This window comes from Passer domesticus, chromosome 1, assembly GCF_036417665.1.
Source record: "Passer domesticus isolate bPasDom1 chromosome 1, bPasDom1.hap1, whole genome shotgun sequence".
Lineage (NCBI taxonomy): Eukaryota > Metazoa > Chordata > Aves > Passeriformes > Passeridae > Passer > Passer domesticus.
The window spans coordinates 51,044,264-51,069,760 of record NC_087474.1 but is presented as its reverse complement, the minus strand read 5'-3'; the positions used below and the strand labels follow the sequence as shown (position 1 = coordinate 51,069,760).

General features: G+C 41.5%; 1 protein-coding gene across 5 annotated transcripts in view; it reads right to left on the bottom strand.

Moving 5' to 3' along the window:
- Positions 1 to 1,286: 1,286 nt before the first annotated feature.
- EGFR (epidermal growth factor receptor) overlaps positions 1,287 to 25,497 on the bottom strand; it is a 152,556-nt gene continuing 128,345 nt past the window's right edge. For 4 of the 5 annotated variants that reach the window (XM_064419553.1, XM_064419567.1, XM_064419575.1 and 1 more), the window contains 13 exons: positions 22,842 to 22,877; positions 21,417 to 21,558; positions 19,636 to 19,758; positions 18,331 to 18,429; positions 14,711 to 14,896; positions 11,284 to 11,439; positions 10,408 to 10,483; positions 9,097 to 9,243; positions 6,664 to 6,761; positions 5,958 to 6,125; positions 5,819 to 5,866; positions 5,614 to 5,719; positions 1,287 to 4,587 (listed from right to left, as the gene is read on the bottom strand). In XM_064419553.1, the coding sequence (XP_064275623.1) occupies positions 4,211 to 4,587; positions 5,614 to 5,719; positions 5,819 to 5,866; positions 5,958 to 6,125; positions 6,664 to 6,761; positions 9,097 to 9,243; positions 10,408 to 10,483; positions 11,284 to 11,439; positions 14,711 to 14,896; positions 18,331 to 18,429; positions 19,636 to 19,758; positions 21,417 to 21,558; positions 22,842 to 22,877 (1,762 nt within the window). In that variant the 3' untranslated portion in view covers positions 1,287 to 4,210. The remainder of the gene's footprint in view (positions 4,588 to 5,613; positions 5,720 to 5,818; positions 5,867 to 5,957; positions 6,126 to 6,663; positions 6,762 to 9,096; positions 9,244 to 10,407; positions 10,484 to 11,283; positions 11,440 to 14,710; positions 14,897 to 18,330; positions 18,430 to 19,635; positions 19,759 to 21,416; positions 21,559 to 22,841; positions 22,878 to 25,497) is intronic. The other variant, XM_064419560.1, reaches the window with a different exon arrangement.

Here is a 25,497-nt window from a genome sequence, read left to right as displayed (position 1 = left end):
AGAAGGAGGACACAGGTAAATTTTCATACTTTGTCCTGATTCAAGTGTTTTCTCATAGAGAAGCTTTGAGGGAAACAATGGCCAGAGTACCGTAACTGCTCATTTGACAGGCAGTGGTCATACTAACAGAAAATGTTGAATGTGAAAAATGAGCCCTTGTTTGGAAATGCAAAGTTTGTTTTTGACACCCTGGAGCACCCGCAGACAGACCAAGAACACCCCAGGCACCTTGTGATGGGATTTCTTCAAGCTGTTTGGGGTCCTGTGACATTGTTGTAATCCTAACTACGCCCCCAGGGAAGAGAAGAGATACCCCCTGTAGTACAAATGCCATGTACATTGGTTTTCACACAAGCAGTCTCTGCAACCCACTTCACATCAAGCTGGGTTCAGGACAGGAGCACTGTACCTGCAGGAACAGTCAATGGCCTCAGTGATACCCCTGTGCAAACTCAGCAGCTGTCTCAGGTATGGACTGGTCAGCTGCAGCCCTTCCCTGGCATTACTCTTCCTATACAAGTCCCTTCCTTTCAAACAAACTGCAGGACCACATTTCCTAATGCTAGGGCAGGCTTCAAGTCATGGTGAAGTTGGTGGGATGGGGCATCACCCCGAGGCATTCCAGAAACCACCATCTGTTTCCAACCGCTCTCTCTAAAAAAGCTTACTTCAGTGTTGATTGCCGGCTGGGAACAACAGCAAGCCCCTGGCCTCTGGATGAATTTACTCAACAAAATCAATTGCAAGAGGAAGAAAATTTCCCAGATCAACTGCTTTGCAGCAGAAGAAAACAACCCAAGGCCCACAATGAAATCAAGTGCACTGACACTGTACACAGTCACTGCAAAAGATCAAAGTAAGATGAAGACTCTTAAATTACATTTTCATACACTTAGAAGTTATTAAAAGTCCTAAATTATTATTGCAAAAGGAGTTCTGCAATAACTACAGCTTTATGATAGATGCTAAGGACTAACTTATGTTTTATTTGGTCTTCCATGAGAAATACAGTAAAAAGGGAAATTTTATCTTTCTCAAGTGGTAAGACTGTTGGCTTTCAGAAGAGGCTTCAGAATGCTACATTTCCCTATTTAGCTGTGTCTTTAAAATCAGCCTTTTCTACCCACACCTCCAGCTGACCTTTCAAGTTATTTCTGGATGTTGATTTATGCTGCTTAACCATGGTCTCCTGTATGAGCACACACAATCTGCTGGGATCTCCTTGCTATTTAATGTTCAGTGAACTGCAATGGCAAAACCAGGGCATTTCTGCTGCTTACTTGTGGTTTGTTTTTTTGTTTTTTTTTTTTTTTTTTTTTTTTTTTTAATCCTGGTGGAAATGATTTGGTATATTGCTATTATCTGTTACCTGTGAGCATCACCCTGCACAGCACCTGTGCTTCCAGCCACAGCCATTTGCTGCACAGTCCCATCTGCTCCCAGTGCCACTCTATCTGCCCCTGCAGGCACTACCTAGTTTTTATTTTTTGCTGGCTTTTGAATCATTACTGAGCTGCCAACTTACAAATCATGGCTTACAAGATGCCATGTACCAGAAATACTAGTTGATCCCGCCAATCTGGAATCTACATTTGTATCAAGAGTTTGTGGTCCTACATCCTCTTTCCTACTTTTTTCATCAAAAACATGACATTCAAAGAGAGATGTTCTTTCAAACTTTGCTTAATTTTTAGATGAATCTCCTTGTTTCTAGCAATGAGTTGCTACTGAATCCCTCCTGAACTGTTTTAAAAGGGCAAGCATTAACCTCTATTCATGCTACATAATGCTGGTGATACATAATGCTATTTCTCAGTGGCTTTCTTGTTTTAGCTAACAGATTAAACAGATTAAAATCAGTAAATTCCTTTGTGCAGTAGTGTTTGAAAGATTCTGTGGGAGAATATGCACTATGTGATTTTCTAGTGTTCTGCTTGGAGGCATAACAACTTCAGCAAACTGAAAAATTATCTGTGAATTCTGTTAAGATCTTTTTTTAGTTTTATGTACATTTCTGCCAGGGCAGTGGGTGGGGGAAAGCAGCGCTGCCTGTGTGCACATGTTGCACACTTGTGAGAGTAACACAACAAATCTGCTCCCAGGAATGCAAGGAGAAATCTGCTGCTAATTGGACATGGGAACTGAATCTTGGTTACTGTTTTAAATAAAAGCCACTGATAATCCAAGTCAAACATTGCATCTTCCACACTGCTGTGTCTGGGACTTGGTCATGGTGAGACACATCTACCAAACAGAGCAATCTCTGGATTCTGACCCAACATGCCACTTCACCCTGTACTGTAGTGGGACCCATGAGCTGTACACATACAAACTGCTAATGCATGTTACTTTAAAAAGGGTTCATTTCACATGACTGAAGGTTTCCTTTCCTCAGGAAATCTCTAAAAACAGTGCTCTAAGGATTTGCTGCTTGATCCTGGACTTCAGATGCAATACCTAAACCGAAACACATAATGATGTATTCTAAACACAGCAGCAGCATAAATTTGACTGTTTCTTGCTACTTAATATAGACTACAGATCTTCTCCAAGTCAGCTGCTTATGCTACCCTCAAGCAAGATGCCAACATTCAACTAGTTAAGGGCCTTTGTCCCCAAATGAGAATTTGCTTTCTGATCTAGTGGTTTGATTAAAATAGCACTGCCAAGCTGCTGGTGGGATGCATCTAAAGGACTGACTAAATTCACACTTTAGGTACTTTATTCCTCCTACATTCATAAGAAATGTTAGTGATGGAATAATTTTATGGGTCACTAGAAAGAGTAGCTGCTTTTCCTGCTGTGACTGATTTATACTGTCAAGCCAAAATCTTAGCATTGCCTTGCCTACCTATACCACACTAATAACCAGAAGATGATGCTGCATATTTCAAAGAAGCAGTAGGTAACCTTGTGCTTCAGAAGAGGGAGATAATGTTTTCCATCACTCTAGATTATTCTTTCTTTCCTTAATTCATTCTCACTGCTCCTCCTGCATTGCCAGAATATTAACCCCAAAGGGACATGTAACCAGCCCCAGCCTCTGCCCCAGCCTGGGACAACAATTGATATTACTTTGCCTTGAAGTGAGTGAAATGTACAGCTTAGATAGTACCCCTTTTCTTTGCCAAATGCATAAGGGAAAATGATTTCTGCTTTGAGTCCCTTTAAAATGGGAAATAAAGCTGCTCGGCCAGAACTACCTGTGTTTCTTGCCTTAGTCAAGTTTAATTTAGTGTAGTTCTTCCAGTCTGTCTCGTGAGTGCTCCAATTTGCCACTATTTGCATTTCCTTGACATTTAATTGAAGTCTGTTAAACATTATCTGACACTTCATTTTTCAGTTACGGCAACATCTTTAACAGTTTTGTTGAAGAAGAAAGGCATTTTGACAACTTGACAGCTGCATAAGGGATCAGAACAAAAAAAAGTTTTGGGTTTGACCATCAGAAAACAGACTAGTGAGCAACTTTATAATCATGTATAGGTGACTTGGAGGTGTGTTCCTCTTGTCAGTTTGTAGCAGTAGTGGTCAGCAGGTGATGCATTGTGCCATTTTGCTCCTTGTGCTACTTTTCCCCAGACCAATCCACTCCATACTGCCCTGGGCAGAACTGCCCACACGTCCCTCAGATGCACTTCTCACCTTTGGGCCAAAAGGCAGTATATGGAGCCAATTTGTAAAAATCTAGTGGCTTGGAATAACAGTTTCAGTTCCAGGAGGTTTGGAACATAATTCTTTTCTCTGCTGGTGATCTGAGCAACACTTAGCAGACGAGCAGTACAAGCATCTGATCTTGTAAAAGATCCAAAACTTCTGTTAGAAACATTTATAAAAATACAGAATGTAGAAAGGAATTTGACTGTACAATGTGTACAGTTCTCGAGTTCATCCCAGAGTGGCTTTTTACCATGCTACCATTTGAAAATGAAAGGAATGCATCCATATTTCTTCAGTCCAGGAAGATCCTGCTCCATCCCAGCATGCATCTGAGTGCAAGCTATGGGCCTCAGTTATTACATGGAAATGGGTAAGGAAAGACCCAAACTACCATCAGACAGGCTTTGCAGTTTCAAAGCCCCATGCTGAAAAGCAGAGGTGCTTTTTGATGCATTGTGGTTGCCATTTGCTCTGAGCCAGAGTCTACTCTTGCAGCAGTCAATAGTTCACTTATCCAGCTTGCCTTGCTGCAAGAAGAAATTCTCTATGGTCATGCTGAGGCTTCAATGTATTCACTTTTTGGTGCTGCTACCCTCAAGTACTCTGGGTTTTCTGCTGCAGGAACTTTCAAGAGACCATTAGATTTGGTTTCCTTCGGTAAGAAGTCCTGCTGGTAGTCAGGATTGTCCAGGTTTATTTGGTGGTTGCCTGCCTGGATCCAGTAGGGAGAGCTCTCAAAGACTGTCTTGGTCAGGGGAGACTGGTTGGTGTTGAGATACTCAGGGTTGTCCACAGCTGTGCTATGTGAATTCTGGTAGCTGGAGTCTGTGGGGACCTTTGAGTTTGCTGTGAGAGAGAAGTTGTTGTAGATTGGATTCTGGACTGCTGAGGCAGATGCTTTCTGGGGCATCAGTTGGTTTACATACTCTAGAATAAAAAGAAAATTAAAATGAGAAGGAACGAAAAGGAAGATATAAAATTAATTCAGACATTTGTGTCACTTGGCATTTAATTTCAACCCAGCTGCCACTTGTTCTTTGCACATGGCATATCTCAGAATTTCCCAGAGTGGAAAAGAGCCAAAGGCAGGGACTGCCACTCTGGGGCACCAAACATGCTGCCCTGAGGTTCACCTTCAGGAATTTTGTTTGCCAACCAGCAGAAAGATGGCTTGGACCATGAGACAGTGAGATAGCTACTGCTGATTTTAGTGGTGCGTGGGTGGCTGTGTCCCAGATAGTGTTCTGAAATGGCAGTTTAGGAGGTTAGCTGCCAGAAGCTGTTTCCCTGGAAAAAATGTTTAGAGATGAGGAAAATGCCTAGAAAATACAGGACTGGCAATAACACTGACTACACATTTCACGTCAGTGCTATTCCTCGCAGGGCCTTTCACCCTTTTTAGCTATGGCATATTCTTGGAATGGTTGGTTAGGATTTTTTAAGGACACAAAGCATCATCACTGCATTATCCAGCCCCATCTCCCTAAGTGCTCACTGGCTCTCTCTCTGGCCGCCTACACTGTAAGTCCACATGAAACCATGAACTGCCTTCTGTGGATTAAATTCTGAAAGCAATGAAACAGCCATAACGCTCTTTATATTGCTGAAATGGTAAAAAAAAAAATGAAACCAAATTTTTAGAGGGTATTTTCTCAAATAGAAAGCATTAAACATATAACCACACATGCAAACTTCCTGCCTAGATGGCACACATGGCTAACATAAGGAATCTGGCTCAGGAGGGAACTGAAAGGAGAAACAGTTAGAAGCAGACAGATAAAGGCTAGAAAAATGATATGTGAACACTTTTCCACTCCCATTTACTGAGCCAAAAGGGTAGAAAGCATTTGAATTGCTTCATTTCTATAGAAAAGGAAGGAAAATTATTATAATTGCAAGCAAAGGGCTTGTGAGTGAGTGGCCATAGGATGGAAAAATAGGAAAAGTATTCACCTGGGGCTGGTAGGAAGCTGTCATCTAGGCTGTCCTCCAAGAAAGCACCTGTTGGGTCTGAGCTATACCTCTGGACAAAGCTGTCTTCCCGCACAGGGTGCCCCTGCTAGGATGAAGGTAGACAAAACAATATTAAAAGGGCTGATTTGTAGAAGCTGATCCACATAGGAGGACTTGCTCCTTTATTAAAGGTCATTCTACTTACCCCATTCCTGTCAATGCAGGTTGTAGCAGAGTTGTTGCTGGTAGCACTCTTAAGAGAGAGAAAGAAAATACAGACATTATGAGAAGCAGTTCACTCTTAAAATTGCATGTCATGTTTCCACAGTGGAAAATTTTCATACCAATGAACTCAAGAGAGGAGTGCGAGACGTTGAAGGGCTGTTGAAAAAGCCCTGGTGTGGCACGAGGTACTCATCTGCATCCACTATATCCTCCATGTCCTCCTCCTCCATCAGGGTGCGATAAAACTTGGAGTCCGTAGGGCTGGGCAGGTGCATCCTATCATCTCCCTGGTGAAAAAGTCAGCATGAGACAAGACTTGCAGACTCCTTTCAAGCCCTCATTCTCCCCTTCTCTCTGAGACAAGGTAATTTAACGAGAGGCACAAGATGCAAAATCTTGATTCACAGATTCACAGAATATTCTGAGTTGGAAGGGACCCACAAGGCAAGTCCACAAGGGACCCACAAGGCAAGTCCAATGTAAATGGCCCAGTCAGAGATCTGTGTGTCTAACCAAATTTACCTAGAGTTTTGGGGAGCTTAGGCCTGCAATCTCAGTCCATGCTGCTGTAAAATAACTGCATTTTGAAGAGGATCAAATTCTGTTCTCCTCTCATGGACTGTTTCTGGTGCTAAACTGAGACCAGTACTAAGAAAATAGGGACCAGTCTTGATGTTTTGTTTGTGGCTCTAGCTGAACGAGTTAAAACCTGTAAAGCAACAATATATCTGGCCTTCAGTTATCCATAGAATATGTTCTCATATGCATTACTAGTTACTTTGGGCCTCAGATCATCAGAGGTCTTCCCACCACTGTGGTTAGTACCTGTATAACAAGATAGCGTGGAGGGTCACGGGCCATTTTTGAGAATTCAGCTATCAGCTCACGAAACTTGGGACGGCTGTCTGCATCGATCATCCAGCCTGCAGGAAAAGCAGTGCACAAACAAAATTGACTTCGTGATCAAACACTGAGTTTAAAATAAAATATAACAGTAAAAAGTAGTCCCATGTGTGGAACAAAGAAAAGAGTTACCCTAAGGGACCACCATAAAAAGTGAATTCATCAGCCACGGTTGTGAATTTCAGCATTTAAAATGCAGATCTTGGCAGTTTTGGGAAGACAGAAATAAAACTGGAAAAGCTCCAGGCTAAATCTGTCTCCTCTCCTGCTGGCCTATCTCCATGTGGGCAGGTAGGTCCCACCTGAGGGATAATCCCAATTAAGTTTGCTTTGAAAAAAGCTCTTGAAAGAGAGAAAGCAAACAAACACCAATGGGTGCCTGCAGAGGTACCAGGATTTGGCTGTCTGACAGTCACTGGACTGCTTCATAAAATCCTGGGAAGACTACAGCAGAAGCCTCCCTCTGTACCAGATGTCTTCTGAAATACAAAACATCCTCACTGGAGACGTATTGAAAGATTACTGCAACTAAGCTGTATTTAATTAGTAAACTGACTTCAACAAAGTCTTTACAGCTTAGTTTGGATCAATGCTAGAAGAGATTTCAAATATGGATACTGGAGGTTTTACATGTGATATTAGTTAGGAAACCCACGTTTTCTGTAATTAACTAACAGATAAGCTGATCTAGAGACTCTTGTTTTTAAACTTAAAAATAATAAAGGTCAAGCTTAGTATGTCTAGAGGAACACAGAAGAAACAGCCTATCTATATTAATGGGAAAATGAAGTGGCCTTCTGAAATCTGCATTAGGCAAAGATATCCATGTTAGACAAAATCTCATAATTTCCAGTGACTTTTTAGCATGCTAGAAATATAATTCCCCACAAATTAAAAAAGAAATGCTTCTTGCTATTAGACAAAATTGAGTGTTTGGAAGTTTGCTTTTCTTGCAGGAGTAGAATCTACTGTTTCTGACTTTATCTATAAGTTGCCTATATTTAAATGCTAGTTTTTAAATTTAAAAATTAGCAATTATTTTGCAATAACTTTGAACATTTCAGATTATACTTTCTGATTATAAAAGAGGTGACTGGGAATCCTGAATTCCTTTAGATAAAATGGCATAGCTTCAATAGGATCTGCACTGTGGCCTGCAAACATGAGGTGACAAGAGCAGCAAAAGATGTGCAACTGAGTCCTGTGCCAGGAAAAAGGCTCAGCTCCCAGATCCTCACACTCTTACTTTTAAATTCAGTGTAATGGCATGGAAAGGATGGGGACACTCCATTGTCTGTGTTTTACAAGTGACAGGTACCAGATTAGGTGCCTGGCAAAATGCCTCCTTTCTGCATCTGGACTGACCCTAAGGAAAGATAGGGGCTGAGGTGTCAGTAGGGTTCAGAATTTCTGAGAAGGAGTTTCTAGGACATTGCTTTAGGGTCTGGGTACCTCCCAGGTTAGGTGTACACTTCTGAATGCAGTTCCTGTTGCCCTGCTGAGCACAGGATTGGGGTCACCTTGTGTGATGCTTGTCCCACCACAGCAATTTGTGGGTGCTCTAGGATTCCCCAAAAGTGCTGCAATACGGAGCGTTCATGGTGGCTCCTGTTTCAGGAACAGGTACATGTTGCTCCAGTGAGAAGGTCTTAAATGCCACCTAGTGGGCTGCCTATCACATCCTCATAGCAGTGAGCAGGGATGTGCAGTCATGGCCTAAAGATGTGCAGGAAGCCAGGTAGTAATCTGACATTTAGTAGATGATACAGATGGAAAGGGGGTTTGAGGTTCAGAAGCCCTTTGACATGCCCTATACCAGCCAAAAAGTGCTTTAGAAACCCTCTGCTCTTGAGCTACTATACTGCAAGAGCTGCATGCCAAAAAGGGATCAACCAAAAATGAGGAAGAATTTTGAAAAGGAACTCTGAATCCTCATGTGTATCTAACATTATGATTGTGCCTGCACTCCTAACAGTCCTTTAGTAATAATCCACCTGTGTGCTTGCAGTGGGAAGCACATTACTTCATTACAAAACCAGAGTATCAGGCAAAGTGGTTGGTGTCATGCTAATTTATAGTACCTGACGGTTTAATAATAATAATAATAATAATAATATCGGTTTAATCAGTCAGTGATGTGAACAGTGAAAAAAACATTAGCTGGTTGAAGGAGTGACTCATGAAGCCACATCCCGTGCTCTTAGGTAAAGCTCAAGGTGTGGGAACACACTCTGGTTGTCACCACTCATTTCACACAACCCTATTTCTGTGCCATTACCAGAAATGCAGCATAAAATGCAAATGAGTTACTTATTCAACTCAGATGAGCAGCCAGAACCCCAGGTGTGAACTCACATTTGACCATGATCATGTACACATCGATGGTACAGATGGGGGGCTGCGGCAAACGCTCGCCCTTCTCCAGGACAGAAGAGATCTCACTGGCAGGGATCCCTTCATACGGCTTGGAACCAAATGTCATCAGCTCCCAAACTGTCACACCTGCAGGGTGGGAAGAGCAGAAGATTATGAAAAGAGACTGCCAGAAGCTGGACTGCTCTGCCTGGGTGTGGAGAAGTGGCAAGCAGAGAGGGGTCCCATGGAAGCACTGTTTTGCCAGAACCCCAACCTGAGAAACCATTTTCTGCCATGATTTTATGGAGAGATTAATATAACACTTTGAAATCATAAATCATCCTGCTTCCATTTAAGGTTTTGCTTTCTTCCTTTTTTTTTTTTTTTTTTTTTTTTAAATCTCAGTTAATATATTAGTGTTACAAACTTCCTGGCCCCGCAGAAAGGAAATGCAGGTTACTGTCTCTCAACTGCAACACAGCAAGTGGTTTTAAAAATGGAAGTTCTGTTTTTGTTTGAAAACAATCTCTCTGGAGACGAGCAGAAGCAGTTTTTGAAAGACGTGTAAACCAGCTGCCTAAGCGTCATTTGCTGACATACCATAGACTCTTGTGATGTAGCTGTTGTGATTGTCCAGTAGCTTAGGATACAAAACAAGATTCATAAATGGATTAAGAAGACCAGAGGCTGTACTGTTTCAAAAAGGACATAGGATCTGACCATCTGCATTAAATATTTTCCAGAAATATAAGAGCCCATGAGGGGGAAATTTTGCAATAGGTTGTTTTGAAAAGTTTCCTTTCTTTCAAGCTGGCTTTATGAACAAACCAAATACAAAATAAATTCTCCAAGGAGGTTATCATACTGCTTCCCTTTCAGCATTGTCCTCAGTACCAGGACAGCATAAGCATTTCAGGCCTCAGCAGAGTTACACTGATTGACACTCACTGATAGTGTGATTTTAAGTCCTCCTAGCTACCCGTCTCTGTTGCCAGCTCCATTATATTTCATGTGAAGCTGCTGAAGAAAAACTTTAACAGAACCTCAGAAATAGACCAGAGTCTCCTACCTGTTGTCCCTTTCAGGGGAGGGCTCATTACCCAAAGCATATTCTGTGAAACATCTTACACCTCACACACATGCAGTTTCATGGGGATTTTACTTGTTGAATAAGTGATTTGGGCACTGTGTTTATATATTTGATCTCTTGTTCTTCTCACAATACAAAGTAAAAAGGCCAGTATAGAGTCACCAGCAAATCATGAGATTTTCCAACCCATCTGCAATAATTGTAACTGCTTTTAAACTCACCATAACTCCAGACATCACTTTGATGAGTGTAAATCCGGTGTAAAATTGACTCCAATGCCATCCATTTGATAGGAACCTAGGAAAATTCACAAAAAATCCTTAAGAAGATGACCTAAAATTTATCAGAGATATTTACCACCAGGTGGTGTGTAAATCAATAATTTGGTTGCAGAAGGAAAAAAGCCAAAACCAGCCAGCAGATCTATCTGAATGGTAGAACAGGCAACTTCTGAGTTCCCCTTTATTATTTTCATATATTATGAAGAATCTGAAAACATGTGGAATACTAAGGGCATCAGAAATATCTACTACTAAACAATTTTACAATATTTTTAACAGTCAAATAACTACTTTTTAGCCTTCTATCAGAACAGGCCACAAATCCAACCTTAGGCTACATGACTGATCTACACTCATATGGTTTCTATTTATGGCCTCTGCAATATTTGCAAGCAGCTTCTCTTTAATTTCTCAGCAGGACACATTCTCTCCATCAGCACGCAGTACAACACGAAAGCATGTTGAACCAAGTCTGACAGGTCTTTCTTCTGCTATAAATATACAACATTCCCTTTCTCTTTATAAACTGCACAGTCTTATTGGTGTTGGCTACACTGATGAATTTTCCCAGACTTTCTGGGTGGGAATTTCAAAAGCATTTGCTGCTCTGCTACCTCTGCTCCCACTGCAGTCCCACTGGCCTGATGCTGCTTTGGCTGATTTCAGAGGACTTCCACAGGCTTCAAAGGCAGCACGCTGAGATGGCAGCTGAGAGCTTTGAAAAACATGCTCTCTTCCCCCCCACTTTGTTTGAGGCTTGTGTGCAAGCACAAGCACCTGCAAATGCTCAGCAGTTCATTCTGCAGCGTGCTTTACCTTGCCTCCCTCAGCATGATATTCCTTCTCGTCTGCACCGAGCAGCTTTGCCAGCCCGAAGTCCGTGATTTTCACATGTTGAGGAGTCTTAACAAGGACGTTCCTGGCAGCAAGGTCACGGTGCACCAGGCGCCGTTCCTCCAGATAGTTCATTCCCTGCAAGGTAGCAAACAAACTGCTGGTCAGGCCTCGTGCACTCAGAGCTGGGACAGAGAAGTCACCAAATGTCAGCTGCTTTGTGGTAACTACAGACACCACCATAAACACGTGGTATGTTATCCCACCTGCACTCTCCCTTTACATTAAGTTTATTGCAGGGCGAGGATGAGCGTTACTATTGTAATATTATTGACTGTTCCTATTACCCTGCAGAAACCTTCTTGTGGGTGCAGGCACTGGTGTAGTGATGAAGGAAAAAGATGCAGTAGTGGGTAGAATAGATAGCAGCAGGGGATCTGGTTCCTTTAGGATTTAGTTCAAGAAATACTAAATCAGGATGGAACTTACAAATAAAGGGACGAAGTCTTCTTTCGGCTGCACTTGTGCAAACCCAATGAGTTCAGGAGAGCACAGTACAGAGTTTAACTATTCCCTGCCATTATGTACGCACACCAACCCTACACAGAGTATGTAGACAATTACTCAAAGTTGCTCAAACTGTGTTTTATTACAGGCAGCATATTCTGCCTTCTCCCTGCTAACAATGAGGCAGTCCACTGCAAATGTAAAAATGGGGGAAAACAAAAAAAATAATTCTAAGTTTGAACTCAAGAGCTGCATCCATTTTCCAGTTCTCTTTGAAAAAGGCAAGTTCTTCCAGTTTCACTGCCTCCCATGATTAGGCTGGATTTGCCATAGCATACGTGCTTTTTTGGTATGACTGCCTCTCAAGGAAGAATAGAACTAATTGCGCTGGTTTGTCTTCTAAAGCATAAATTTAACAGCTGTGTTTCTGACCACAGAGATTACTCCACTTTCCTTCAACACGAGTCTCTTGGTATACGGAATCAAAAAGTTAATGATTTTCAAGTTTCCTGCAATATTTTTTCCAAAACCCACTAATATTCCCAGTCCATGCATTTCTGCTGGTGGTAGCTTATGCACTTGTATTTTTATGAAGAGAATTGATAAAAAATTACTTTTAGCCTACAAAGTTAGCACCAAAATGATCATGTTGATGTGGTGGTAGAGGACTGGAGGGAATAATAGCCTTCCATCCTCCACCCACTTCCTAAGCACACTTCTAAGCTGGACCACCATCAAATCCTCCTTCCAAGTCCCTCAGCAGAACTTCACTCATGCTCTGCCAATGCTGCCAAAACAAACTACCCAAACAAACTGGCACAGTGCCACTAGGAGCGTGCACTGAATCACACAAATAGATCTTTAGCAAGAAGAGCTCTCGGAACAAAAACTTCTGAGCTCCTGACAGAAAACAGACTATCTTAAAAAATATAATAATTGCATAATCTAACCCCAGTAGGACAAAAAATGTCCTGCTAAAATTGACTTGCTGCAGGGGCTAATAAGACTCAGAGCTGCTGAAAGGCAGAATATCAGTGTCACATTAAGCTGTTTAGGGCGCTGATGGCTGAAGACTCATGCACGTGCATAACCATACACTGAAAATGTTGAACTGCTGGCTTAGAAAGTTCAGCAGATCTTTAATTGTGTGCAGGCCTGGAGTTTAATCCATTTTTCATCACTAAGCATGAGACCGTTGTGTTCAAAGAGTTCCTTCACAGTGTTTCTACACATGGAGTGTTTATGCTATCATAACATCTTGCCTGGAAGAGAGGACTCCATACCTCAGGAAAAGATAATGTTTGTAAAAGATGCAAAGAAAACTTATTTCAAAGCTGTGAAAACAGTAATGAAAATAAGCTTCCTAGGGAACTTGCCTCCTGCTGATTAGTTACCAGACATGTATTTGTTTCAATTCTCTTTTTCACTCATAAGTAAATTTTTTAAGAGGCAGAGACTGTTCAAAAATCTGGCATAACTTTATCAGAGTAGTAACACCAGACACATTGGTGGGAAAAAGCTGTACATAAGATTTATGAGTGCTTTGAGGAAAAGTTCAGTGTGGAGCAGCACAAAGGAGTATGTTGAAGGTCAGGCATCACTGGCGAGGGCAGAAGTTGCTATGGGCAAATGTTGAACTGCCATGAAAAAATCAAACAAAAGCAAACAATTGTGAATGGCAACCTTTCGGGCAAGCAATGCCCCAAGGACCCATTTGGGGATACATTTTGCCACCTTAAAAATTAACAAGGAGAAGAAAGAGGAGGAGGGAAATATAGTCTCCAGTTCACCCTCCAAAGAGACTGAAACCAGGACAGAGCAGTAATTGATTTTAAACAAGAAAGCAAAAGAGTCAAAAAAAAAGTGACTCACATCCCAGGTGGACACATAAATTAGATTTCACTTGTTGTGGAGCAAAATGTAAAAAAAGTACAGTGAGATGAAAAATGTGCTCTATAGACATTTGGTGGATACATTTCTGAGGTCCTCAGCATGTTTCCTGAAAGCAAACCACGGCTGGGCCAGCCTGGCATGTACACAAGGCCTCAAGGGACCGATAAGTTTTTAAGTGTGTGGTTTTCCTGCAGACCAGCATTCCTGAAATAAAAAGCATTAAAACAACCATGCTCTGTGGACACTGCCATCTCATATGATGAATCTCCAAGAAATTGCAGTTCTTTTTTTGCTGGTTTTGCTTTGTTCTTCCATGCTTGCAAATGTCTAACCACCGTCCAAACACAGCATATTGCTGCTAAGGGCTAGAGGCTGTATTGCAGTTCCTTTGCTGCACTTTGGCAAACAGTACCAGGTGTGATAATGAGACTTTTATGGCCATTGCAGTTAGGTTACAGATCCCAGCTCAGCACCTATGAATTACAGAATAGCTGTGGGGTGCTTTAATGTCTTTTGGTGAAAGCCAGCCTGAGCAAGGACAGCGCTGGGATTCAGTAGTCAGCAGTTTCGATCCCTCAGATTTCAGCATGAAACTCTCCAAGGCACACAAGAAGATGTATTCAACATCACTGTCCTGTGACATAGCCTGAAGAAATCCACTGATGGAAGCAGCATTTTGCTATGGAAATTGACAAATTGTTCTGTTGCCTTCCCTGCTGCCTGCGCTGCATCACATTTGCATCGCATTATCCTTTCAACACCGGGTGCTTGGTTTGGACATAAATGTCTAGGTGATAATATTAAGCTGCCTAGAAGCATTTTGAAGAATAGTTAATGTTTGCTCATCAGCATGAAAATAGTAAATTGTTCAAGAAAAAGAAACTGTTTACTGCCATGTATAAGATACCCACGATCCAGGTGGTGAAAAACAGAAAGATTTGCAGAGACAGGTAATTACGTGCTGTCAGACCTCTGAGTTTTAGCTGATCTAGAGTTCTGGTCTGCTTACCTTTGCAATCTGCACACACCAGTTGAGGAGGTACTGCGAGCCGATGTTGTCCTTGTGCTCTCGGATGTAATCCAGGAGGCAGCCATAAGGCATCAGCTGTGTGATAAGCTGAACAGTTGAAGTGAGGCAGATTCCCAACAAGCGGCACACATGAGGATTGTCAACACTAGCCATCACGTAAGCTTCCTGAGAAGAAAGGCAAAAAAAGAAATGTAAAACACTCCCTTTGGCATGACATGAATTTTTGGAGGCAGTTTAAAATAAGTTGGTCATCCAAGAAGTTGCTAAAATACTATATGCAAACTCTGTGTCTCATATCACATACAAAATACACATATTTCCACTCTGTGGACTGACTATTTTTCATTCAGTGGAATGTCCAGATTTTCAACACCAAATCCTCACTGAGATGGTACAGAAGAGCCAGTCTCTCACTACTGTACACCATGCAAACACTGGACATAAAATCTGGGGAGATTAAAACTTACAGACCAAGGAGGAATTAATAAATTGAACACCAACTGGAAGCTGATGGGATTTCATAATTTTGAGCACCTAATTGAAAGGGTGATACATTTTATGAACATGTGTCATATGACTTTTTTCTTCACAGACCGTTCAATGAAACTGACTGGAAATCAGTATTTTTGAGAATTCTGCTCCCCTGTCAAGGTTGGTACTAACCCAGAAAGTCAAAGCTGTCATCTAGAATGTGACTGAGAGTCTCTTTCTTTAAGAGACCATGTTCTTCTTGACCATGTTCTCCATTCCATGTCAAACCAAATAGATTAATAATCAGTTCACTGCTTTACAAGCTTGAATGCTTTTCTTTAAGTAACAATGGTGAAAATGCTGCCCTCAATTGGAAAAGCTTGCTTAGACTCATATAGCAATGTAAATTATACTAGAAAGATACTTGGAATGTGGGAGCCCAAGCATTACAGACTCTTTGGTCAACTGGAATTCTGGGGTTTAGTTTCATATATATGTGAAAAACTCTTTTTTCAAATATGGGTACACCCTGTGTAGCTTTAGGTACCTATCTACAACACCCAAGATACCTCCTCTTCTTTTGTTCTTCTGTGGGAAGGGAAAGACACCTTCAGAGTTTGGTTCAAATACATTATTTAATATGGCCAGGGGTTAAAAATTCCTGATCTCATGGTTTTTTAATGCAAAAACTACTTATAGATTGAAATTTGAGATCTGTATTTATACTCAAATCCATGGTCAAGTGCCAGCTCAAAGAATGGATTCCAAGGGAAAAAAATTAGAGCTGCAGTTGTTTGGTTTCTTTAACTAACTTTGTGTCTGATTTACAGTATGTCATATTTAGATATTTTAGGAGTGATTTGATTGAAAAGCAACACAAGGGGAAATGAATGGTAATTTTGCCATTCAGTGAGCAGGTCAGCATCCTGATTCAGTATCTGGAGCAACTTCTACTAATCACCCTTTGGCAATTCAGGCTAGCAGTCCCCCAAAGCCTAAAATCATAGCGAAGACACGAATAGTGCAAGGGAAAGAGCAAGTCTGCTCTTTCTAAGAGCTTAAGAAAATAAATACCATAGCACTTTACTCATCATCTAGCAACGTTTCACAGATGTCACATAGCTCCTAGCCGGTGCTATTATTAAACAAAGTTATTAAGGCAGTGACGTTTAAGAAATAAGCAACCCCAATTCTTAAGCAATACTTTCTGGCCTCTGTGTTGTTGCCTAATGGACCAGCCTAAGCAAAACATGATGTAATGCAACCTCTTTTGAGGTAGTAGTTCTGCATTTGTTATCCTTGTTTCAGAGCCCTCAGGATGAAAACGGCCTCCAGGCAGACAGGTTAAATAGGATCTCCATCAGAATTAGTAAGAGCTCGTCTGCCTACTGCATGATGTGGACACACCATTGAAAAACAACCCTCTGCCATGGACAGTACTGACTGTGTGGGTTAGCTCAAGGAAAGATAAAGCAGCAACGCAATCTGCTATTCACTTTGTATATATTTGTGGCATCATTTGTTACAAATTCTTGCAAATTTGTTATCCAATGCTCATACATAAGCAGAGACCAAAACAACTTCATTTCCCTATGCTTCCAAACTGAGCCATTGTAATGATGAAGGATGACTTGCTTCCTGCTGGGATTCAGATCCATATTGTATTCATTTTGGCAGGGCAGGGTGGGGGGAAGACTGCAGAGGAGGAGCTATTCTCACTGCCCATCTGCCACACAGCCCATGCGGGTCTGACCTGGGAGCTGAGCACCAGGACACTGCAGGAGAAGGGTGGGCATTTGGGCCACACAGCCTTCAGTGAGCATCCATGTGCTGATCATCTCCACCATTTGATACTGCAAAGGAAAACAGGCCACCCCCTCCTCCTTCAAAAGCAGAACAGAGCTATTGTGTGGTTGTGGGTCCCTCTAAGTAGCCTAAGACATTAAAGTGGGTCTTTGTTTCAGCTGTTTATCTTGGAAATCTCTTCGGGTGCGCTCTGACCTGCTCCAAGTATGCTTGGTATTTAACAACAACCTTCTGAATTAACCCTACCCTAATAAAGTCAGCCGGAGCTTGCCTGGATTATTAAGAGCTAAAGCTGCTGTGCTTGTTCTATACCTAGTGCGATTCCGTAAGACAAATCATCTTCAATTAGACATTATTATCTTTGAGGTTCCAGTGACCTTGGAAAATTGGTTGTGTAGCAAAAATCTGTTTTGAGAAGTGCTTTTGAATCATCCCTCTGGCTTCTTTCAGTAGTTTTGTATTTTTTGAAATTTAGTTCTGACATACAGAGTTCCATCAACCAAATTATGTAAAAATTAACAGGATTGGAAAAGCAAGAGCTTTTTGATAAGCATCCTAATTCAAAGGAAAATATAATGTGGAGATTTGCTACAGAAATTTCTTTTAGAAGAGAATGCACTTTGATACCACTCAAGAGCACACAGTCCATGCACCTACTGCCCTGTCTGGTGATCTTGATCTGCTGTAGGAAGGATGAAGTACTGTAGGCTTCTAACTAACCCTTCCTCCAGGATACATGCCTTCAGGAATTTAATGCCATTAAGTCCAAAGCATCCTTTGTGAACGCTGTGTTATGCTCCTTATCACTGTGAAGAGCAAACTGTGGGGCAGAGCTCAGGGCAGGCAGCTGAGCAGCATCTCTGCCAGCTCCTCAATGCAGGGAATGCCGGTGAAGGGAGGAATCACAGTCTGGTGAGGGGCAGGAATGAGGGCCACATAGGTAGGGACCTGGGAAAGGGCTGATTCATAAATCATAAGGTCTGTTGTTATTTGACTTAGTTGTACCACTATAATGACAATGAATGCTACAGCTTAAGGCCTGAAATATCAGAAAAAAGAAAAAATAATTACCTGTAAATGTGTGGTCCTGACTACTCCTTAGGTGCTACCCCACAAGTATAAAATCTGTATTGGGATTGTGTTCATGAGAGAGACAAAAGCATTTCACAGACTGGGCTGCAAAGTGCAGAACTTCTAGATGGACAATTGAGTTTAGGATACAAAATATTTCTTCCCACACAAATTCCTGAAACCCCTTTAGTTGTTAGAGAAGAAAATCCACAGACCACTGGCAACTTGAGAAAACAAACAGGAAAACTCACATCAAGTATTTCCTTGTTGGCTTTTGGTGATGTAGCCTCTCTCAACTCTTTAATAGCAACAGGAATTTTAACCTTCTCTCCTTCTGGGATCCAAAGTCCCTACCAAAAAGAAGTACAAAGAGTTATTCAGTCTCATACCTAACAAGTTAATTCTCACAGTTACACATATATTTTACATCTTCTGAGTAGACTTTTAAATATTCTGAGCAATGGAAAGACATGGCAGACAACAAAAATATGCAAAAAATGTCTCTTGTGGGTATTACCAAATTCCTGTTAATGGGGTGGTACTTCTTTTTCAGTCACCTCTACCATACTTTCTTGAAAAAACATGTTCATTACTATGCCTGTGTAAATAGCCCAAGAGATGCATAAAGAGCAACATTTATGGATGGAAATCTAACTAATTAAAGCATCACAGCAACTGCATGTGCAAAACCTTGCCACTTCCAATTTATAAATCATGGGGTGAAAATAATTAGCATTTTCTCATTAAAACCAGATGGCACCTATACTGTACAAACAATCCAGTCATACACATGGAGAGGTAGGGAGTCTGTGTCCCACTGGTGCAGTGCTCTACATCTGAAGTGTCAGGAGGCCATTTAGGTGGCAGGTCAGCAGTGTGGCACTGGGAGGATATGCTGCTGAAATGCCCAGCAGTGCAGGTGCACATCTTTTTGTGCCCCTGAAGTTCCTAATTATAGCTGGAGGTCTGATCCAGAACATAGAGCTTTATGAAGAAATATAGGAAACTACAGTTAATGGAAAAGCCTGAAATACATATCCTGAATAAAAGGAGGAACTTAATGAAGAAGCACAGAGGATAAACAAACACCAAGAGAAAAAATAACTTGTGAATCTACACAACTGAAGGTGTGAAGACACTTTCACACATCTGAATCAGTTCTAATGAAAGAATGATTGAAAAATAGAAAAAGATCTCAGATGACACAGAAAAAATGGTTTTGCACTGAGCTAACCACAATGCACTTTTTTTTCTTCTTAATATTTACAGTGGGGCATATCTGACTGTGGTAGTTTTAAAGTCATGATCTTTGTTCTCCAGGTTCAGCAGTATGACTTTGGTAACATTTTATGTAAACCTTCTCCTGTTAGCCAATTTCTAACAAAACTAATGATGATTGAGTAATCTCTCTACCCTTCAATAGATAGATACATGCTATAAAATCTAATTTTAAAAAAATCTACACAATGATTGAAGCTCCCAGTTCTTGCTTTGTTTGGGCAGCTTCTGCAGGAGGGAACAGGGTGAAGAGGGGAATAGAAAAATGATGGTCTTACCTTATAAACAGTGCCAAAAGCTCCAGAGCCTAAAACTTTGACCTTTTTAAATTCTGTTTCCTTTAGAATTCTCAGATGAGCCTGGTTTGGTGCCTCCCCACTGGGTGTCAGTGGTTCAACAAGCTGGTGAAGAGAGAAGATGATGTTAGAAGGTTACACAGTGTGGAAGGTTGAACACTTTGAGGAAGCAAATAAGTCCTTCCTTTAAAATAATGAACATTTGATTCCATGTGAAGTTTTTGGGAGGCCAGTTCTGCTATGACTTGCAGGAATAAATACCTGCTCCAAAAATCAAGCACAGAGTGGCAGCTGCCATTTTGAAGGAGAATGAAGGAATACCTCTTCTCAAATGGAGGCTATGACTACAAAGCCTTGAAACACATGGCATGAAAAATAATGTAATTACCGCAGATGCTAAAGGAGATTATTTTTGTTTTGAACTTGTGAATAAATTATTAAAATGTTTAAAATAATGGGCAAGAATCACCTGCAACCTTTCATGTCTGCTCTTGTTTAACTGGATAAAATTCCCATGGTACCAGTGGTTCCCTCAGATCACGCAGTGTACAAGCAGCAATTGAAACTCTGACAGTGGTTCTTTCCTCAAAGAAAAAGGATGTTGAATTGCCTATTGATTTTTTCAAAATTTTATCTTAGCCTTGTTGCACGTTGTGGTAATGCCCTCTAAAGATATGTAACGCTTTTATGATGCATAAGTCAGCTTTTTCCTTAGTGTCTTCCCTTCTGTTTTTTCTTTGAATAAAACCATATTTAGCTAGATTAAATCTGATTTTAGAGGACCAGCAGCCTCTCTGTTGTGATGAAATATCCTCATTTTGAGGAGTCCAGAGGGTACAATATGAGCTGAGCACAAAAACTCTACTATCACAACTGCAGAATACAGCAGTATGTAAAATATAGTTTCATAGTGCAATGAAAAACAAGCTAGCTTGTCTTTTTTTTTTTTTTTTTTTTAAGGACATTAGCAGCTGACTCTGCAAAGCTGGCAACTACAAAATGAAGCTGCAATTGGGTTTTTAGCAGAATATTAAAAACAATTGTCTAATTTGCTAGAATCAGACTAGAAAGAGAAGGGGGCTAACCACAAAAGAGCAGCTTCCACACAGGATTAGGAATTTTGCTGTATATGAGGTATCCAGAGGGTGATGCTGTAATGCACACAAAAACAAAGAGCAGTGCAGAAGCCTTGTTCATGCCTAACAGAGTGAACCATTCACTTTGATGGCTTTGTGGGCATTTTGTGCTAAAAACAAACCAAAGACTAGACACAAACACTTCCTCAATTCCTTTCTCTCCTCTCCTTTTTTTCCACAGGATCAGGCACACACCTGATCAAAGGGAAAATATTTTAAAAAGCACCCCAAGCTGCCACAGGAGCCTCAAAGCTTGTCTGGAGGGACTCACGATATGAGGCTGAAGGTCTACACAGGAAGGCAGTATGGATCAGCCAACACACTGCACCTCAGCCTGAAGGTGTAGTTTTTTCTGCCTAGACAATCTCAATGACTTTCCTTGGGATTGAGACATCCAAATCCCTTCAATATTTTGCAAACTATATGCAGAGGGATCAGCTTTGAGATTGAGAAGGTGTTAGGTGCATGCTGCTCCTTTCCTGAGGAGTGTGGCAACTGCCGCATTTCCCATCCCGAGGGATTGCTGAGCTACACGGATGCAGGACACAGATGCAGAGTGCTTTACTCCTCTGGCACAAGGAGGAGGAGCCCACTGGGCCTGATGAAGCGGGGGCTGGCAGTGCTTACCTCCCTCTCCTGCAGCAGGCGGCGCAGGGTGCGCTTCCTGACGATGTGGCGTCTCCGCAGGTAGAGGCCGATGCCCAGGCCCACCACCACCAGGCACAGGAGCCCTCCGACAACACCGGCGGCGATAGAGGGGATCTTGGAGCTGCAGCATGGGAGGGGAGGCAGAAAGAGAAAAGATTCTTAGGTGTTAGATTTTAAAGAAGCCCTACAGAGGTTGCAGGAAGCCTTATGTTTTGATCAAACAGACTCTGGATGCTCACATAAGCCTATTTGACATTTCAGATTTTTGGGCACCCGTATTTTTAAGTCCCTCATCCAGTAATCTGTTCAAAGTGGTGCTTAATTTCCATCTGGGCTTCAATCACAAGTCTTCATTCTTCCCTCAAACTCACAACTTCCCTCATAGCTTAAGTGAGGGGACTTCTCCTCCATCCATCAAACCCACCAAGTGCATGAGCATCAGATCTGTGCTGCCTATGTGTGCCAGCTGTGGGCAGCCCACATGTGATCAGAGACATGAAGCATGTGGAGAGAAGGCCTCTCAGAAAAGCATACACAGTTGTGATACCAGCAGTACAGCTGATATCTCCCCATATTGAAGGGGAAAAGGGGCACGCTGTAAGGGTCACAGTGAATGCCAGATCATTGGTCTTCCTTACAAGTACAAAGGTATTGTGTACCATTCCCACTGTACACACGGACTGCTGCCTCTTTATTAGAGCCTGGGTAATTGCAAATTTAACTTGAAAAGGAAAACCTGTTTTCCCAGGTTGTTTTTTGGTCTGTACTTAGAGATTCTTCCCAGCATTTTTCTAAGTTGCCCCAGGGATTGCTATTAAATGCAGTCAGTTTTTAACAGTACTTCTAGGGTGAATTTATCTTGCCATAGCATGACTTTGTGGCCAGAAACTAAATCACTCTCAGTCAGAGAAGACTGTTTGCTTGTTGCATCACCTTGAGTACATCATGAAGCCAAACAGTGTGATATAAAATGTACACTAAGTGTGATGAATGAGAATCCAATGGGGCACACAGTATTTGGAGATGTACAGGTCACAGGGCTGGAAAAGACCCTCTGCATCTCTGAGTCTCCTGTAACACGGGTAACTATATCAGTCCTAAACTTATCTCTCTCTGTCCTTAATCCTTTCTTTTTCCATCCCTTCCTTTTATTCTTCAGCAACAGATGGTCTCACCTTGACAAAAATTGTAGGCAGAACAAGATTTTGAAGTCTTGTGCCAGTAGCAATATTTCTCAGTTCTTTAAACCATTTTTATAGCTCTGAGCCTGCTCTAATCTGTCACTTCCCTGTGAACAGCTGAAGACTTTAGTCCCAGCCTTGCAGTGTCCAGTGTGGAAATGTAAACACACACACATACATTCCTTCCAACTCTGCCTTTAATTGTAGCAGATGAAATACTCACCCATTTGGACAGCCTTCAAGACCTGGCCCTTTGCACCTGTAAAAACAAATGAACGTTACAAACATAGTAGCTCTGGCCTACATACTTCTGTAATTCCAACTAAGAAGAGTGCTACTGATTTGAAAGTTTGTGTTTCAGAGCAGTTCAAGTGTTAACATAGGAATTTATAATAGTCATACACTCCATTAGATATCAGTCAACAACCTTGCTCCAAAATCTTTTATCTAGAGAAATAGCTACACTGCATACTTAGTTTAAAGAATGTTTTAAAACAATTTTTTAGCATGTGGTAGAAGTGGGGGAGGACATAGATACACAAAATTCACAGATTCCCTATCTCGGTGCAGAGCCCAGAGCTGAATGTGGAGGAGGACAGAAGTAGCTGCCTCCTCCTACATGGACAGAAATACATGTGGAAACATGCCATTGCAGACCCTCCTGCATAATCCTTGTTTCCTGATAAGGTAAAGATTTCAATTTCCAGACGTTCTATTTCAATGGAAAACTTGGGTAGCAGATACACGGACTTCCATCAAAAAATGGGACTTGACAGCATTCTCTCGGGCTACAGTTTGTTGGCACATGTCCATGGTATTTTTCCTTTAGAATCCAAAGTCTTATATTACTGGTAATGTAAACAGGTACAATCATTATCCAGGGAGCCAGGAACTCTACTAGCAAGTCATTCACCCTCCATTTGAGTTTAAAATGCTCAAAATTTTGGCAGCGCAGTGAGAAAAAAAAAAAACAGATGAAAACACAGTGACTGTGTTCACTTGATGGTCTAATGAGTGTGAGAGGCACAGTGCTTTCCTCAAGCGCTGCTGGGCTGTAAGATGTATGCTCTTCATGGGAATTGTGGTCTTTGTGGTGTCTACTGGGGAAGGAGAGCATTACCGAGAGTGACATCACCTCTAGAAAACAGAGCACAGGAAAGGAGTAAAGTCCAGTTTGTGGTATCCGCTCCCTGCGCTGACTTAAACAAAATGGATCATCCCAAAACAATTCCAGAGGAGGTCAAATAGGGGGTAAGGAGTGAGCCCATGCCTGGAAAACTGCTCTGGAATCCCTCTCACTGACAGGAGGAAGCAAAAAAATTTCAAAATGCCAGGTAGAGTTGCACATCTTCTCTCATAACTTGGACTAGGTCTGGGGAAGGAAGAAGTGAAGCAACTACTCTTTTTCTTGGGTTTTAGTTTGTTTGTTTGTTTGTTTTCATTATTCAGATCTTCCCTTGTGTATTTGTCTTGTTTCTGGGCCGACACAGTGCTCCAAGACCCAGCATCTGGAAGGTCTTGTAAGTTCACTGGGCTCCCATGCAAGAATGTGCATCCTGGTGTCCTGGACATGCTGGAAGTGCTGTGCATACCAATTCCCGGATTCCGGGTCCTCAGCCTTGTTAGCTTTCCTGCCAGTATACAGCTTGCTTTGTTTGCTCAGTTGTGCAACTAAGCACAGAGAGGCTGCATGTGCAGAGCAGAGCCACCAGCTCCCTTATCATCATGGGAGGCAGATCTTGCCTTGGGCTTCTCTTTTCAGGTGCTCAATGGAAAACTGATCTAGGACTCCAGACCTCATCCAGTCATGGTCTACCTCCCAGATATGAATTTGTAATGCAGTAAAACATGTGCAGTGCTCTTGATAAGAATGTGAAATTAGAAGACCTCACCTAATTTCAGAATATGACTATTGTCCCTCAAAGGATGTCTTCCTCAAAATTCTGGTTTGCCATGCTACTTTAAGACCACAAGTTCTCTATGTGCTTCCTAACAGCAAACAAAGCTGGCTGAGGGAACTGTAGCTAGTCTGAGGAATGACTGACCAGTTCTTCTCTTACACATCAAAGTAGAGGCAGGAGAATTGGAGATTTTTATCAGTTCCCTTCCTTTTCCCACACAAATCCATCAATATCAAGTCTTGTAGGATAAAGGTTTTTGGGAAGAAATACGGAGATCAGCTTGTGCTTTTCAAATACCACTTGATTTTCTGATTAATTTCACAAGTCAGAGAAGGAAAAAAGCCCATAAGAATTATCACTCCAGGACTGCATATAACTATCTTTCTTAATGTGTAATTTTATGATGACACCCTAGATAAGTAACCCAGATTTTATGGAATCTAAACAATCACGTTTTCCATTCCTGAGTAATTTTTCTTCTGCTTACAGAAACCAAAATGACAAATGTGACCTTATGTTATGAAGTAACTTAAGATCTTATGGATATATGAGATGAATATAACAGCAGTAGTAGTCCTAGACATATTTTTCTACTTATTGGAAAATTAGTTCTGTGTACAGCTTCTGAAAACTACTTCATCCTGAACTACACGTTTTACCCGTCTATGTAAATATTACTTGTGCCAGTGCACACACAGTTGTTTATTTCCTAAATCCATTTACTCGAACCTATAGTTCCTAATTTGATGTAATACAGTCAAGTTGTTATGACTGATGGCCTTTCAAAGGGGACTCGCACTATAACAGCCTAAGTTACTTCCCAATCATAAAAGAAATGGAAAACAATTTTTAAATGTTTTGAAAATTTACAAAAATTTTACTTTGTCCTTCCTTTCTAAGCAACCTTCCAAGAGTGACAAAGGCATAGAATTTGTGCTGTGCTTCTGCAGCCTTCCCTCTCAGATCCCCTGTCCACTT